Genomic DNA, 14,560 nt, shown 5'->3' with positions numbered 1-14,560 from the left:
TGAGAGGGATGTTCTGTTCTGTCAGAAATTAACCTTTTCCACAGCTGCAGTAAACAAAGGTTTCAGAGCACAGGAGGAGGTCGGGCAGCTCAGTCTTGTCTTGGCTGTCCTCTATACAGAATATGAGATGTTAGCCCAGGTCAGCAGACAGGAGGAACTTTATTTATTCAGAGATTAATCCCTCTCGTCTCTGATGTTTTGGAGGACAGGGCGTTCCTAATGCCAGACTGCAGGGAGGCGTTTGCCTGTTTGTGTATGTGCGTGTGTGCGTGTGAGTGTGTATGCTTGCGCGTGTATGCCTGCATTGTGTGTGTGTGTGTGTGCCTGTATTTGCTGATTGACATGTTTTACATCCACACCCACTCTCCCTCTGAAGGAGCCCAAAAATGGAATGGTTAGCAGACTGAGGTAATAGGAATCCAATGCCAGGAATGGCTCCAGTCAAACTCCTTTATTTGAGTAATTACCCATGTTTGGAGTGAGTTCATGAGGGGAAAAGACAAATACGCTATCTGGGCTGTCCTTGGCTCGTGGGCTTAGTGCTAGTCAGACGTGTCCACCACTCAGCAGCACGCTGTCACACACTCTGAGATAAGTGTAGTAGAGCCGGATAATGTTAGGCTGCAGGCCAATAAGTCCTAACTTAACTGCTGTTGTTGGAGTGTTTCTCCTTTCTTTACCTCATACAGTCAGGAATGGAGGGACCTATATTGTCACTAGTATTGAGTATCCAAACTACAAACACAAAGACACATTATTTTTATAGTAGGCCCCTCTAGTATTGTAAAACAATTGTGTTTTGAGATTTTTTTGATACTCAGAGTTCAACACCTAATAAAGGTACAAAACAAACAGTGGAACAAAAACGGGGGATACAAAAGACTGCCGCTCGCCTCTGAGATTACAACCACAGTCATACCCACACTGTTTCCCCATAGATCCCTACTCCCCTGTCAGTCAGAGAGACAGGTCCTGACTGATGTACACAGGGGGTCTTTCTGAAAACAAACACACACACGAAGACACAGACTCTCTCAGTAGGGACAGAACCCTCCTTATTTCTCCTCTCTGTATTGCGTGTCACCGCATATTCTCCCAGTTCATAAAATGTTGATTAGGCAGGGCCAGAATCAAAGCTACTCCATATCAAAGCTATATGGCCCTAACATTGTACCCCAGACCTGTGGATTAGAATAACATCTCTGTATGTGGGAATTGCATTCTTAATGAGAGACAGAGCTAGACTTGTAGTTTAATGAGAGACAGAGGTATGTTTCAAGGTAATATACCCTAATGTAGCCAGAGGCTTTTGTTGAAGTTACTCTACAATTCAATTATGACTTGTAAACAGCCAGATCCAATGTCATTTTCATGCTTTGATTATCTGAACAAAGAGCTGAGAAATTGAATGAAAGTGACGGCAACTATAGCAGTTGACCCATTATTAAAGGTGTACCTGCAGCATTAGAGTTCAACCCCATGTTAATTACTGTCATTACACACACACACACACACACACACACACACACACACACACATGCACACACACCTCAAAATCACACTCTTCTCCTTTACAAAACCCTCTCTCAGGTATAGTATATTGCCTCCTTACAACCCCCCCTTAAACTTTGCAAATGTATTTCCCAAAAGTATGTTTGGTAAATTCACAGCTAAGCATTCTTCTTTCATTTCAAAGTGTCTGGAGGTTTATTTATCTGGGTTCACCTTCCCTCTCCGTGGAACATTAGCTGGGAGGAATCTCCTGCCTCAGCACGACACACAGGCAGCGTCTTACACCTCACTGTTTCTGTCATTCAGATTCATTTAAGTGCACACACACACACACAAACACACACACATACACACAAATTTCAGCTCATTTATTATACATTCTCACACCTAACCGTCACACTGGGAATGGACTGTACGTGTGTATTGTGTAACCTTGCTGAGTTTTGCTGAGCTATTCACACACGGTTGCTTTCAGAGGCACATTAGGGGAGTGTAATAAGTGAGTGTTAGACTTGACAGAGGGTGATAAAGTGTGGTAGAATATGTTCAAGCGAATCAAGACCATGTCGGTCGAAGCGTTGGTACTGCATCACTAGCTTCAATAAAAAATCACATTTGGGGGCAGCAAATTATTCCTTTTCATTGCTCTCTTTTCTTTGTACAAGTACAGTAATTGCTATATTTTCACAATATGCTAACCTCACCTTCACCTCTTCTGTCGTGATACTCCACAAGCTCGTGAACGTTAAAGGATAATGATGAAGAATACTAACCCCATCCTTCATCTCTCTTCCCCAAGACCCCTTCCCCCCGGAGACCCCCCAGAGTGTGCGTGTTGGGAACGAGACCCAGGGGACGGACGGCAGCAATGTGGGGGTACAGGTCCTCTGGGACGCTCCCAGAGAGAGAGACCTGCCTGTTCACCACTACAAAGTCACCTGGAGCCCCCGTCACGCCCCTCGCCCCTCCGCACAGGACAGGAAGGACAATGCCCGGGTCACTCATGGGGTAAGAGACTAACTACAAATTATTTTAAATCAACAAACTTTACATAAGGTAGCACTACTAAACTATCCAAGCTCACTCAACTCAGTAACCCTTGCCTGCAAAACAGTTCACTCAAATCTACTGTAACTCCATATCCCGATGTGTGGCTGTACAGTAGTCACACTGCTCGGACGATGTGAGAGTGTATGTTGTCTCTTGTTTGCGCAGACGTCTTGCAGGTGCCTTCTATACGTACAGTCGTGGCCAAAAATATTGGCACCCTTGCACTTTTTTCAAATAATTTTTTTTCAAATAAATAATTTCTTCCAGAAAACTGTTCAAATCAAAAATTATTTTGTTATCTACATATGAATTTCTTTGGTTTGCAGTTGAACAAAACAAAAAAATCTGAATAATTGACTAAATGTTAGTTTATTACACAAAGAAATTCTAAAATGGCCCAGACAATATTATTGGCACTTCTAGAAGTAGTTAGAAATAATCGGATTTCAAGCAGGTGATTCTCCTTTACATTGAAATTGAACTTTATTTTGCAGGTGCCTGCAATATAAAAATCCCAAATTCAACCAGTTTGAATAGAAAAAAGGACTCATTCTCCTGTTTTTGTGTCACTGTGTGTACCGCAATGAGCATGGAGAAAATAAAGAAAACCAGATAATTATCTGAGGTCAGACGCAAGATCTCAAGGCTACAAGTCTATCTCCAGAGACGTTGATGTTCCTGTTTCCACCGTACGTAATGTTATCAAGAAGTTTAAGGCCCATGCCACTGTAGCCAACCTCCCTGGACGTGGCCGCAAAAGAAAACTTGATGGAAGACTGCAGCGAAGAATTGTTCAAATTGTGGAGAAAGCACCTTGATCAAATGCCACACAGATTTAAGCTGACCTTCAGACACAAGGTACGACAGTTTTAACTTGCACCATCCAACACCAACTCAATGAAAGGGGGTTATATGGTAGGAGACCCAGGAGGACCCCACTGCTGAGAGAGAGACGTAAGAAAGCCCGACTGCAATTTTCCAAAACACACCTGAACATGCCAAAATCCTTTTGGGAGAATGTCCTGTGGACACACGAGACCGAATTAGAGCTCACCATCTCTATGTTTACTGAAAATAAAATGAAGCCTTCAAATAAAATAACACCTTCCCTACAGTCAAACATGGAGGAGGTTCAGTGATGTTTTGAAGTTGCTTTGCTGCCTCTGACACTGGGTGCCTTGAACGTGTGCATGACATCATGAAATCAGGAGAATACCAAGGCATTTTGGAGTGCAATGTCGGACCCAGTGTCAGAAAGCTGGGTCTCCATCGAATGTCATGGGTCTTCCAGCAGAACAATGACCCCAAACACACTTCAAAAAGCACCCAGGAATGGTTCAAGATAAAACGCTGGACTGTTCTGAAGTGTCCAGCAATGAGTCCAGATCTAAATCCCATTGAAAACTTGTGGAGAGATCTGAAAACAGCAGTTGGGAGAAGGCACCCTTCAATTCAAGAGGAGTGGGTCAAACTGTCAGTACAGAGGTGCAGGAAGTTCATCGATGGCTATAGGAAGCGCTTGATTGCAGTTAATTTGACCAAAAGCTGTGCTACCAAAAATTAAGTCTATTGTGTCAATTTTGTCGTTGCCATTTCTGTTTATTTTCTGATTTAAATTGATATATTAAGTTCTGAATCAAAACCAAAGGTTCTGTAATATTAACAGTGAAATAAAGAATTGCAGAGACGAAATACTTTGGTCAATTTCAACTTATTTTTAGGGAAAATTGTGAGTAACTTGAAAAAAGTGCAAGGGTGCCAATATTTTTAACCACGACTGTACAAACCTACACACGTAGCAGTAGCAGCACCTGGACTTAATAAAGTGCTCTCCTCTGGAGTTAATTCTCTACAAAAACTTGGAGAACAAAAGCAGCAGCTGCGTGTTTTATTATAACTTAACCGTTCTCCCGTAAATCAACAGCTCTTGCATGGTTTTTATTACCATATTTGTTTTTACTATAACACCGACTTCTGGTATGAGGTAGCGTTCCATTTCACAGAACATTCTCAGGTAAAGAGCTACTTTTTGCACATGGCAGGTGAACCAAAAACATGTCAAATTAATGGAGTTTCATTGCGTTACAAATTGTGTTATAATTCGACTCCGATAACTCTTGTCAAATAACCCGGAGAGATTTTGAAAATACATCATATATACTGTATGTGAAACGTGATACGAATGATGTCTTGACCTCAATTTTGCCCTTTATTGATTAACATAAATATGCTGACTTCGTTTAGATACCAAGCACTATGACCAAGGCTTTGTCAAGGCTATTAGGCTTTAAGTCTGTGTTTCACATAAATCACATGACAGCGCAGCAGTCGTTGAAGAGCTGTAGAAGAAGGAAAAAGATGTCGAGGGTCACTTCATGAACACTAACAGTGCTTAACGGCCATTAACTAATGGCAATGGTAGTCAATGGAAATCACTTGTTTTAGTCCAGTCCAGAGCTCTATAATATGGTGAGTGAGTGGCCTGTTCAGGGTGTATGGAGCCAAGGCCATGGCCTTGGTGGGTTTGCAGGAGTAATAAAGGAACGGGCTGGACCATTTTAAAGAGCCCTAATCCCTCTGATCCCTTCTCCTGATGGAGATGGCAGTCCGGCCCTGCTTTGGGACACGGTCAGGAATTTTTACAAGGGATCCCAACGAATGCGTTCCCATCGAGAGCACAGGCAGCTGCGTCATGCGCCACACACTCATATACACACACACACACACACATACTGTATATACACACATATACATGTACAAATACAAACATATGCATGCACCCATACATTTCTACTCCCACATCACCCACCCATATTGATAGTCACTCATTTCACTCACGTACTTCCTTAACACTATCACTGTCATACTGTAGGCCTACATATACAGTATGAACCAGACTTTGTCTATAAGGCCGTTGATGGCAGTCCCAAGCAGATTACCTGCCTTCGCCTTGCTTTAATCCACTTGTTTTGTCTGTAGTGAATGTCCATGCGTTGCTGTTGCAGAGGTAGAACGCTTCTAGCAATGGCAAATCATAACATGTCCAAGGTTGTGACATTACAGACCAACACAAATCAGAATCCCCCTGTGTCTTTTCACACACACAAGGATGCACATGCACAGGCACATTAACACACACGCATGCACCCACACACATACACACCACACACATATACACACACGACTGTAAAGCATGTGTTTTGGCTATCTGTACGGCTATGGAAATAATGAATCCCACTTTTTCCATACACGTCAGAGAAGGGAATCTAAAAGCAACAGGCTTTTAAATCTCAGTATTGCATTAGTATCCATTATTATCTATCTGTCTATCATGTTAGTCAGGACCACTTGAAACCTTATTTTGATGTAATGGAAAACAGCTCTGTGTGCGTGCACGCGTGCGCACGTACATATGTGTAAAGATGATCAATCAGGATGCGAGAGGAGTCAGAGAGTGCTTCTAGCGTTCACTCAAAACGGTAATATGAGCTGGCCAAAACACTGCCAGACCACAGATAATGGATATATATGTATCTCTCTCATTAAAAGACGTATGTCATCAGAAACAAACAGATTTTAGCTGCTCTCGTGGCCTGTGAAGGTTATTCTCACTTAACAGTCATGCTTCCATACCTGGCTAACCTTCATCAGTCAAACTGGCCACATAAAACACTTACTGGCAACAATTATAACTGTGTTGAGTGGAGAGCTAAAGTATGCTGTGATCCAATCATATAATTAGAATGGATTCTAATGCCATGGTTGTGGTTCCAATACTGTTAAACAGCTTCCTTCCTCTCTTCATATCCTTCATGGCCACTGGTGCAAAAATATTTATTCTCAAATCAAGGTAATTCATATAAATGTACTGTCGTAGTAAGTTTACCAACGCTTCTGAAGATCGATTAAGAAATTCATAGACTTTAGATTGATTTCAGCTATGTATCATCAGTGCTGTGTGACAAGACATATAGAGAGTTTATGGACAGAATTTGTTTGAAAAGATGACAGCAATTGTGTGTTTAATTGAAAACCTTGAATGTCTGTTCGTCTCAGTGGTCATGAAATACAGGAGATACAGTATTTGAGGCTAATCAATTATATATATTTGCCAGGCTATCCCTGTCAACTGACACTGTATTGCCTGTCCATCTCTCAAGCTATTGTTGATTGCTTGTTGATTGCTTGCAGTCACACAAAAAAAAATGTATGCACGCATGACTGTAAGTCGCTTTGGATAAAAGCGTCTGCTAAATGGCATATTATTATTATTATATTACTGTGTATTATCTATGTCTCTGTCAGGCTCTGTGGTGACTGTGTTGACTGTGCTGCCCCTGTCAGTGGCTGTGACTATAATGACTGTGTTTTGTCTGTGTATTATCTGTGTCTCTGTCAGGCTGTGTGTGAGATGGATCTCCAGGGTCTGCTGCCAGGTACCTCCTACCTGATCCAGGTCCAGGCCATCTCCTACTGGGGACAGAAACGCCTGAAGAGTAGCCGTGCCCAGCTCACCTTTACCACTCAAACTACAGGTAAACTACTCTCCCTTACCACTCAAACTACAGGTAAACTACTCACCTATACAAATCACAGGTAAATAAACATTTACTACACAGACTACAGGTACATTACTATACCAGAGAAAGGTAAACTCATGTTGGATATCACAGCATAGGTACAAAAGAGAACTGGATAATCTCTACACTGCAATCTAACCACAGGGTTCATATAGTCTACCTTCCAAACAGTGGCTCTGGGTGTCGACGCCTACCCTGACCTGGCTGCTTCCCTCTGAGGGCTAGGCTGAAAGACATTACCCTCTTCCTCAGAAGCTAGGGCCTGGCTTGTATCAGTCCTGTTGATCAGAGCTTATCAACGTCCCAATGGTTGTGAGGTCATCAATAGGAGGGGCCTGGGGACCCCTCCCAGAGAGCACCATTTAACCTTTAGCCTGACCTTTCAGTTGGGCGTACACACACATACATACGCATGCACCTGTAAAGTACGTCACACTGCTTGCTTAGCGAGTACCACTTCCTCCTGTTTCGGCTCACACCGAGGCTCAAACCCAGGACCTTGCTAGCACACGTTACAGCCCTCCTGAAGCTTCTTACCAGTCGGCGCCACCTGAAAAGCTAGCTATTCGGCGGCGCAAGTGGCGACACTTCAGGCTGAGGAGTAAGTTTCACACATCCCCATGTGCTACACACGCATGCACACACACACACGCACACATGTGCACACACACACACCAGCATCCGCCACATTCTGTGGGTTTCTCTCCTGTTGTTGTTTCTGTTCTTAATTAGGTTGCATAAATCCTCACCCCAAATTCTGGCAGAAGCATTTCGAGATGCACACACACGCACACACACGCATGGAAACGCATGCAGGCACACATGCACACACATATCATGGGGGCATTGGTTGAACCCTCACAGCTTTCTGTTGGTTTTGGTCAGTCCCACATGGACTCTCAATGGCAGGCTTAATTATCCTGCTAGCCCAATCCATTTTTCATAAAGTAGCTAAAACATGTTTGTTATTTTCCTATGGCCCAATTAATATAATTTTTCTTGTAAGTCAGCTCCTTTTTTATAAGTCTTACATTTTTTCATTCATTTTTATCAGCACCTGGTGTTCCCCTCATGTGGCCTTTAAAACGCAACTTGGATTGTAAAAATCCCACTTCATGGATATACCTTGCCTTTACGTGCTATACGCTGGCAATAAGGCTCTTTGAATGGCAGTTCAGGCAGCATAAATATTTATAGAAAAGTGGTTGACCTGTGTAGGAGGAATGGTGCTTTACTTCTGTGCTGAGGAATGGTCCTTTACTTGTACAATAGGGGACAGGAGGAAAATGCATTGAGTTTTCAGCACTAAACGTTTAAGGCTGAGTGTGTTTTCCTAGTTTGGACACTATGGACAGACAGCATTAAGGCCATTTCTGATGGTACTAATTCATGTGTTGTTTGTATAACATACGCTGTCATCAAATGTAATATGATGTCATGTTTTAAGTTATACACAATCTTCATCCTGACTGTATTTCATATAGTGCTAAAGGGGCAAAAATAGTTGGTTTTTTAGTATTAGGGTACATATTGCAATGTTCTAACTGGTGTGAAGCAACATATTCTGCCCTCTTTCAATTCAGAGATCTTGTGCCAAATGAAACTGCATCTCTCTCTTCCCTCTCTCTTCTTCTTCTTCTCTCTCCCCTCTCTCTCTCCTCCCCCTTTCTCTCCCCTCCCCTCTCTCTCCCCCTTCCCTTTCTCTCCGCCTTCCCTTCCATTTCTCTCGTCTCTCTCTCTCTCTCTCTCTCTCTCTCTCTCGTCTCTCTCTCTCTCGTCTCTCTCTCTCTCGTCTCTCTCTCTCTCTCTCTCTCTCTCTCTCTCTCTCTCCCTAAATCAGCTTTGTCATCTCTACCTGCCCCACCAGGTCCTGTGCAGACTAAAGGAGAGTTCTCCAACGAGCTCCCCTCCGCCCCCCACCTCATCAACCCTGCTGCCTCCGAACCTGCCCCCCACCTCGCTACCCCACACAACCTGCACCTGGAAGCCGCTGCCCCCCACTACCACAATGACCAGCTGCAGGTCAAGGTCTTTTGGAAGAGATGGCACCAGGGCAAGTTATACAACAACAACAAAAAAGACAACAAGACGTTACACCCCTCCTAATCTCCTTGTTGATATTACAGCCACAGGAATCCCACAGAATGGGTCATGGGAAGGTTGGGAAACAGGCAGCACCCGTTACTCCTTTATGGTTTGGGTTCTTTCCCACAGTCACTAGGTCAGTTAGTTACTTAGTTAAGTGGGGTTCCAGGATGTCTCTCACATCTGCCCTTTCCCAGTCTGACAATTTTAAAGTGATACAGATGTAGGATCTTAATTTGATCACTGTTTTGTTGCTGAACATTTTCATGCGCAGCTGGAAATGCAAACTTGTAGTGTATTTGAGTTTTAAAAAGGCTTCTAAAGTTTGTAATATCCACTGAAATTTCAGACTTGATTTGCCCTAAAGAAAAATGTATCAACCCCTACAAAAATGCCCATTAATAATAATCCACATAATTCACATTTCCTTTTGCTGCAGGATTATTTTCCTGCTGTAGCAAACTGGCTCAAATTAAAGATACTACATCTGTAGTGCAATCATATGTGTTGTCATAACAGTCATATGTGTTGTTATACCAACTACTTGTGTCTTTAGAATAGAGGCACCACTGTAGCAGCTGAGTGAACTGACTCCCAGTAGAGGTGTGAGAAGCCATCCAGGGAAACCACAAACCCCCCCCCCCACACACTACACAGACATCCAGAGCCAGAGACATTGCTGTGTGCTTGTTCATCTTTGAGTGTTTCCAATAAACACTGTTTTTCACAAAGCCCATTTCAAATATGCTCCATAAGCAACATCTTAGAATAGTGTGTTTGGCAAGGTGATGGCAGGCGTTGTGCTTCATAAATAAGAGGTGGTGATTGGACATTATCTGCCTGCGAGAGAATAAGAGGAACATGAGGACAAATTTAATAACATTAATATGGGAACATAACGGGGAGCAGATGTGTGTGTGAGAGAGAGAGAGATAGAGAGCAAGAGACAAAGGGAGCAAGAGAAAGAAAGATAGAGATAATTTTTGTCTGGGGTTCAACCTGGAGATCATGGGGAGATGGATCTGATGAAAGAAGGAAGCGATGGAGAGAGAGGCTATCCAACAGGCTACTCACGCTCCGTATCTGATTCAGAAACCCTGGTTCGAGACTGTAATAACACTCAAAACTGACATTGGGTCTTTGCTCTACTGGTGTTTGTACTACAACAGCCAATATGTTTCTCTATAGGCCTACATGACCTTATTATATAGCACCACAAAACATAACACTGTATCCACCTTCTGTTGTGCTACAGAAACCCCTAAGGACTTCACTACATACGTACTGAGGTGGTATCCTCATGTGTGTGCCAGCAACATCACCAAGACAGAGAAAAAAGCCACTGTGCAGGTAAGTTTCAGAGCCAGCCACAGATTTTAACAGCATTTCCACAACTCCGTTAGGCCAGATGGCTCTTGGCTGATATTGTGAAAGATTCCAATACTGTTTTATATTGAATTGTTACCGCCGTTTTGAAGGAGGCCAATGGGGTTTACCTTGGAATTGTAACTGCTGGTCTCAGTGATATGCTACGTTATATCCCTCAGCTTCTCCACAGTGTGTGACTATTGGATTAGTCATATAATGAATAAACTCTCCCTCCGCTGGAGTGGACTTTTAGTATCATGGACACAAGCTTTAACATGGTTTGCCACACCTCTAGAACTGTTTAGGCTCTGGTCAATCAGGACAATGTTTTCCCAAAAGGTAGAGACTGAGTTGGGACCCAATGGTGGGTTGTGACTGATTCCATCTGGTAGGTGATGACTAGATTGTATACAGCCAGCGAGAGACATTGGTTTGGTTTATTGGGTGAATAATCAAGAAGCTTTTTATAAGCTTTTGATGGGTCACAGCAGAAAAACAGTTTGGGAACCACTGATTGAGATTGAGAGCATATGAGCCACCTAGAAATGATATGACTCCAATGGATTTGACTGGAGTCCTATTCCCTCTAGTAGTTACCCTGGGTGTGTGTGTTTGGGGTTTGGAGGGTTTGGACTTCAGCAATAGAACCAGCCAGAGACCCAGAGGACCTTGCTGCTGTTGTTTAATAGACAGAGGAATGTGACTGGCTGGCCAGTTCTGTTTGCTCCTGCCCCCATCCATCAGGACAGAACAGTTTAGGGTTTAGATTACAACCTCAACCACATTTTAATCTATATCCAACACTCATAGGTCCCAGTCCTGCACCACAGGGATTACGATGCATAGAGAGTAGTGAGGTGTTGTCTGATATGGATGAGAGAGAGAAAAGGGTCTGGTGTTGGTGTCACAGAGTCAAGTATGTAATTTAATGCCTTATAGGACCAGTCCAACTCTGACTTAGACCCAGCCTAGTCATTTCAGCCAGCCCACCCCAGAACAGAACATGTTTCTCCATGGTTTCAGTTGGGTTGTGACTCAGATAACATTATTAGAGACATTTTAGTCATGCATAATGTTCCAGAAAAGTTATCCTTCTAGGGGAACTCATTCTAGGTGTTGGCAACTACCGCCACTAAATTATTTATGTACTGTGTTCTGTACTGTGCCAATGTACCACTCTAGCAGGGAGGGCATCGGGAACAAATAGCATTAAACCATTGATTCTCTGGGCTCAAGGCCAGAGAGAACTGTAACAATTCCTCTTATCTCACAGCATCTCAGAGAGAGAGAGAGAGAGCGAGAGAGAGAGAGAGAGAGAGAGAGAGAGAGACCATATCTGCTAACTCTGTCTCTGCGCCACATATTGCTTCATACTGAGATCAGACTCTTATTGAGTGTAGCCTATCTTCTTCATCTTCATAAAAACGAGCCAAAGCAGATCTGCGACAGAAAGCAGTGCGGCTGCCAAGACCAGAGAAGCAAGGATCTGTAGCTAGCTATCTCCCACTGCATCTGTCATTTGGCCTGGCTGGGCGCTGTGTGTGTGTAATGGAACTGTGTGAGAAGTATGACCTGTCGCTTTACGAGAGAGGCTAGAGAGATCGCATATCGCAGCGTAGCGCACAGCTTTCATCGTCATAACTATTTTATTTATCATCCTTTTGTTCCTGTCTGTTTGCCTTTTACATTCTTCCCTCATTTGAGACTAGAGTTGGTTGGCTGGCTGGCTGGTGAAGAGTTGTTCAGCTTTTTCTCTCTCTCTGCTACTGTCTTTCTCTCTCTCTCTCTCTCTCTCTCTCTCTCTCTCTCTCTCTCTCTCTCTCTCTCTCTCTCTCTCTCTCTCTCTCTCTCTCTCTCTCTCACACACACACACTTCTCGCCTCTATGCTGTGTTGATTGATGATGTCTCCCTGTTCTTCTTTCCCCCTCTCATCTTCACTTTTCTTCTCTCCTCACCTCTCCCCTGCTCTCTTCTTTCTCCTCTCCTCTCCTCTCCTCTCCTCTCCTCTCCTCTCCTCTCCTCTCCTCTCCTCTCCTCTCCTCTCCTCTCCTCTCCTCTCCTCTCCTCTCCTCTCCTCTCCTCTCCTCTCCTCTCCTCTCCTCTCCTCTCCTCTCCTCTCCTCTCAGGGAACACATTATGTTATCACAGGGCTGCTGTTCGCCTGTAAGTACTGGATCGCTGTGGCGCCCGTAGCATCAGAGGGGGATCAGAGGTCAGAAGCTTTTACCGTGGTAACAACCCCACCTTGGTGTGCGGTCAGGGCGAGAGGGGGCAAGGCCGTGCCCTGTGCCAGAGAAGGTATGGCCAGCTCCACACATGCCCTAACACACACACACACAGCATGGAGCAAGTGAATATCTGACAGACTGATTGAATATCATCAGGAGTGTGAAAGCACTGTTTATGCAAAGGTTCTTCCTCTCAATGAGAATCATATACGTTGTATCGATGATTCTAGGACCTCTGGAATATTTAGGTCCTTTCTTTTGTACTAACTGTATATTGATTATGGGTCCAAATTACTTTTTAGTAAGGATGTCTAAATGTGTGTTTCCCTGTGTCAGAGCGCCCCCTCGTGTCCAGGAAGGTGGTACTGCGTCCTAAGAAGCTGTCAGCAGAGTTCCACACGGTCAACGGCTCCCTGCAGGGCCTGTTCCGCTGGCATCTCTCCCATACTGCACCGGGGCAGACGCCCATTGCAGGGTTCCAGTTCTCCTGGGTCCAGGTGTCCTCCAGCGCCATGGCAACAGAGGAACAGGACACCCTCATCTCTCAGACACGGATAGTGGCCCCGGTGAGACCCTGTGTGTGTGTGTGTGTGTGTGTGTGTGTGTGTGTGTGTGTGGTTGTGTGCTATCTTCTCTGACTGCAAGCTATCCATATACTTCCCTCCCTGTGTACTCATGTTCTGCTGCTCTCCCTCCCCTAGGACCAGCACTCTTTGACAGTGGAGGGGCTGCAGCCAGACAGTGTGTACAAGCTGCAGGTCCAGGTGCTGTCAGCAAGGGTCAATGGCCCCTCAGTGGCCCGGACGCTTCACACACCTTCCCTCAACGCCACTCTGCAATGAGGTACTGCTTCAGGACCTAACATCTCACACACTCACAAGACAAACTACTCACTGACATAATAACCAATTCCTTAACAGCCAATTTCTACTGAGTCAAAAAATAAATTAAACAAACCCCCCTGTCAACTGGCTCCATGACCCCTGAGAGAGAGAGAGAGAGAGAGAGAGAGAGAGAGAGAGAGAGAGAGAGAGAGAGAGAGAGAGAGAGAGAGAGAGAGAGAGAGAGAGAGAGAGAGAGAGAGAGAGAGAGAGAGAGAGAGAGAGAGAGAGAGAGAGAGAGAGAGAGAGAGAGAGAGAGAGAGTGTGTGTGTGCGTGTAGTGTTAGTAACCCATAAGAGTGTGTGAGATAGAAAAGCTCGCTCTTCTAGGGTTGGGTTATTTCGCTCTTCTAGGTTGGGTTATTTATTTATTTTAAACCTGGCGAGAGTTGTGGAACAGGAACACAGAGTTAGTTCCATAGAGAAAAAGAGACTCCCAGAGACACTACCTGGTATGGTGCTGCAGTGTTCCATAATTCCCATTCAGAATGGACACTTGGAGGACAGTGGGAGCACTAGGAGAGGGAGCCAGAGAGGGAGAATCAAAGCTTTGGTACCTCAACAGAAAGAGCCTGCGTTTGTCCAATTTTGAACGACGATGGAGGTCTCCCATCTCTGTGCACAACTTCTAACTAATCACAAATTAAAATGGAATCTACTAAGATTGTCCTTTTATCAGGCCATAAGTCTTTATTTGGTGCACTCCTTTTAGCCACAGCCTTATGTCTTGCAGCTTTGGCCAAGCGTAGGGCTTTACATAGAGAACAGGGAGTAATTTGAGAAATGTACCGTATCGGATTTTTGTGAGAGTTTTTGGTTTGATTTGCATTAATGACACAGGTTGTTTATATCAAAT

General features: G+C 44.1%; 1 protein-coding gene across 1 annotated transcript in view; it reads left to right on the top strand.

The window, feature by feature from the left end:
* The window catches only part of anos1b (anosmin 1b), a gene marked incomplete at both ends in the record, with an annotated part of 96,511 nt that extends 82,845 nt beyond the window's left edge, over window positions 1–13,666 (top strand). Inside the window, 7 exons of the mRNA XM_084186256.1 lie at window positions 2,312–2,520; window positions 6,962–7,097; window positions 8,983–9,195; window positions 10,483–10,577; window positions 12,723–12,894; window positions 13,161–13,390; window positions 13,526–13,666. Of these exons, the coding sequence (XP_084042382.1) occupies window positions 2,312–2,520; window positions 6,962–7,097; window positions 8,983–9,195; window positions 10,483–10,577; window positions 12,723–12,894; window positions 13,161–13,390; window positions 13,526–13,666 (1,196 nt within the window). The remainder of the gene's footprint in view (window positions 1–2,311; window positions 2,521–6,961; window positions 7,098–8,982; window positions 9,196–10,482; window positions 10,578–12,722; window positions 12,895–13,160; window positions 13,391–13,525) is intronic.
* Between the last annotated feature and the right edge of the window lie 894 nt (window positions 13,667–14,560).

Source organism: Coregonus lavaretus, assembly GCF_964263955.1.
Source record: "Coregonus lavaretus genome assembly, chromosome: 21".
Lineage (NCBI taxonomy): Eukaryota > Metazoa > Chordata > Actinopteri > Salmoniformes > Salmonidae > Coregonus > Coregonus lavaretus.
Note: the sequence above shows the minus strand (reverse complement) of the source record. Positions and strands in the feature narration are given on the sequence as shown.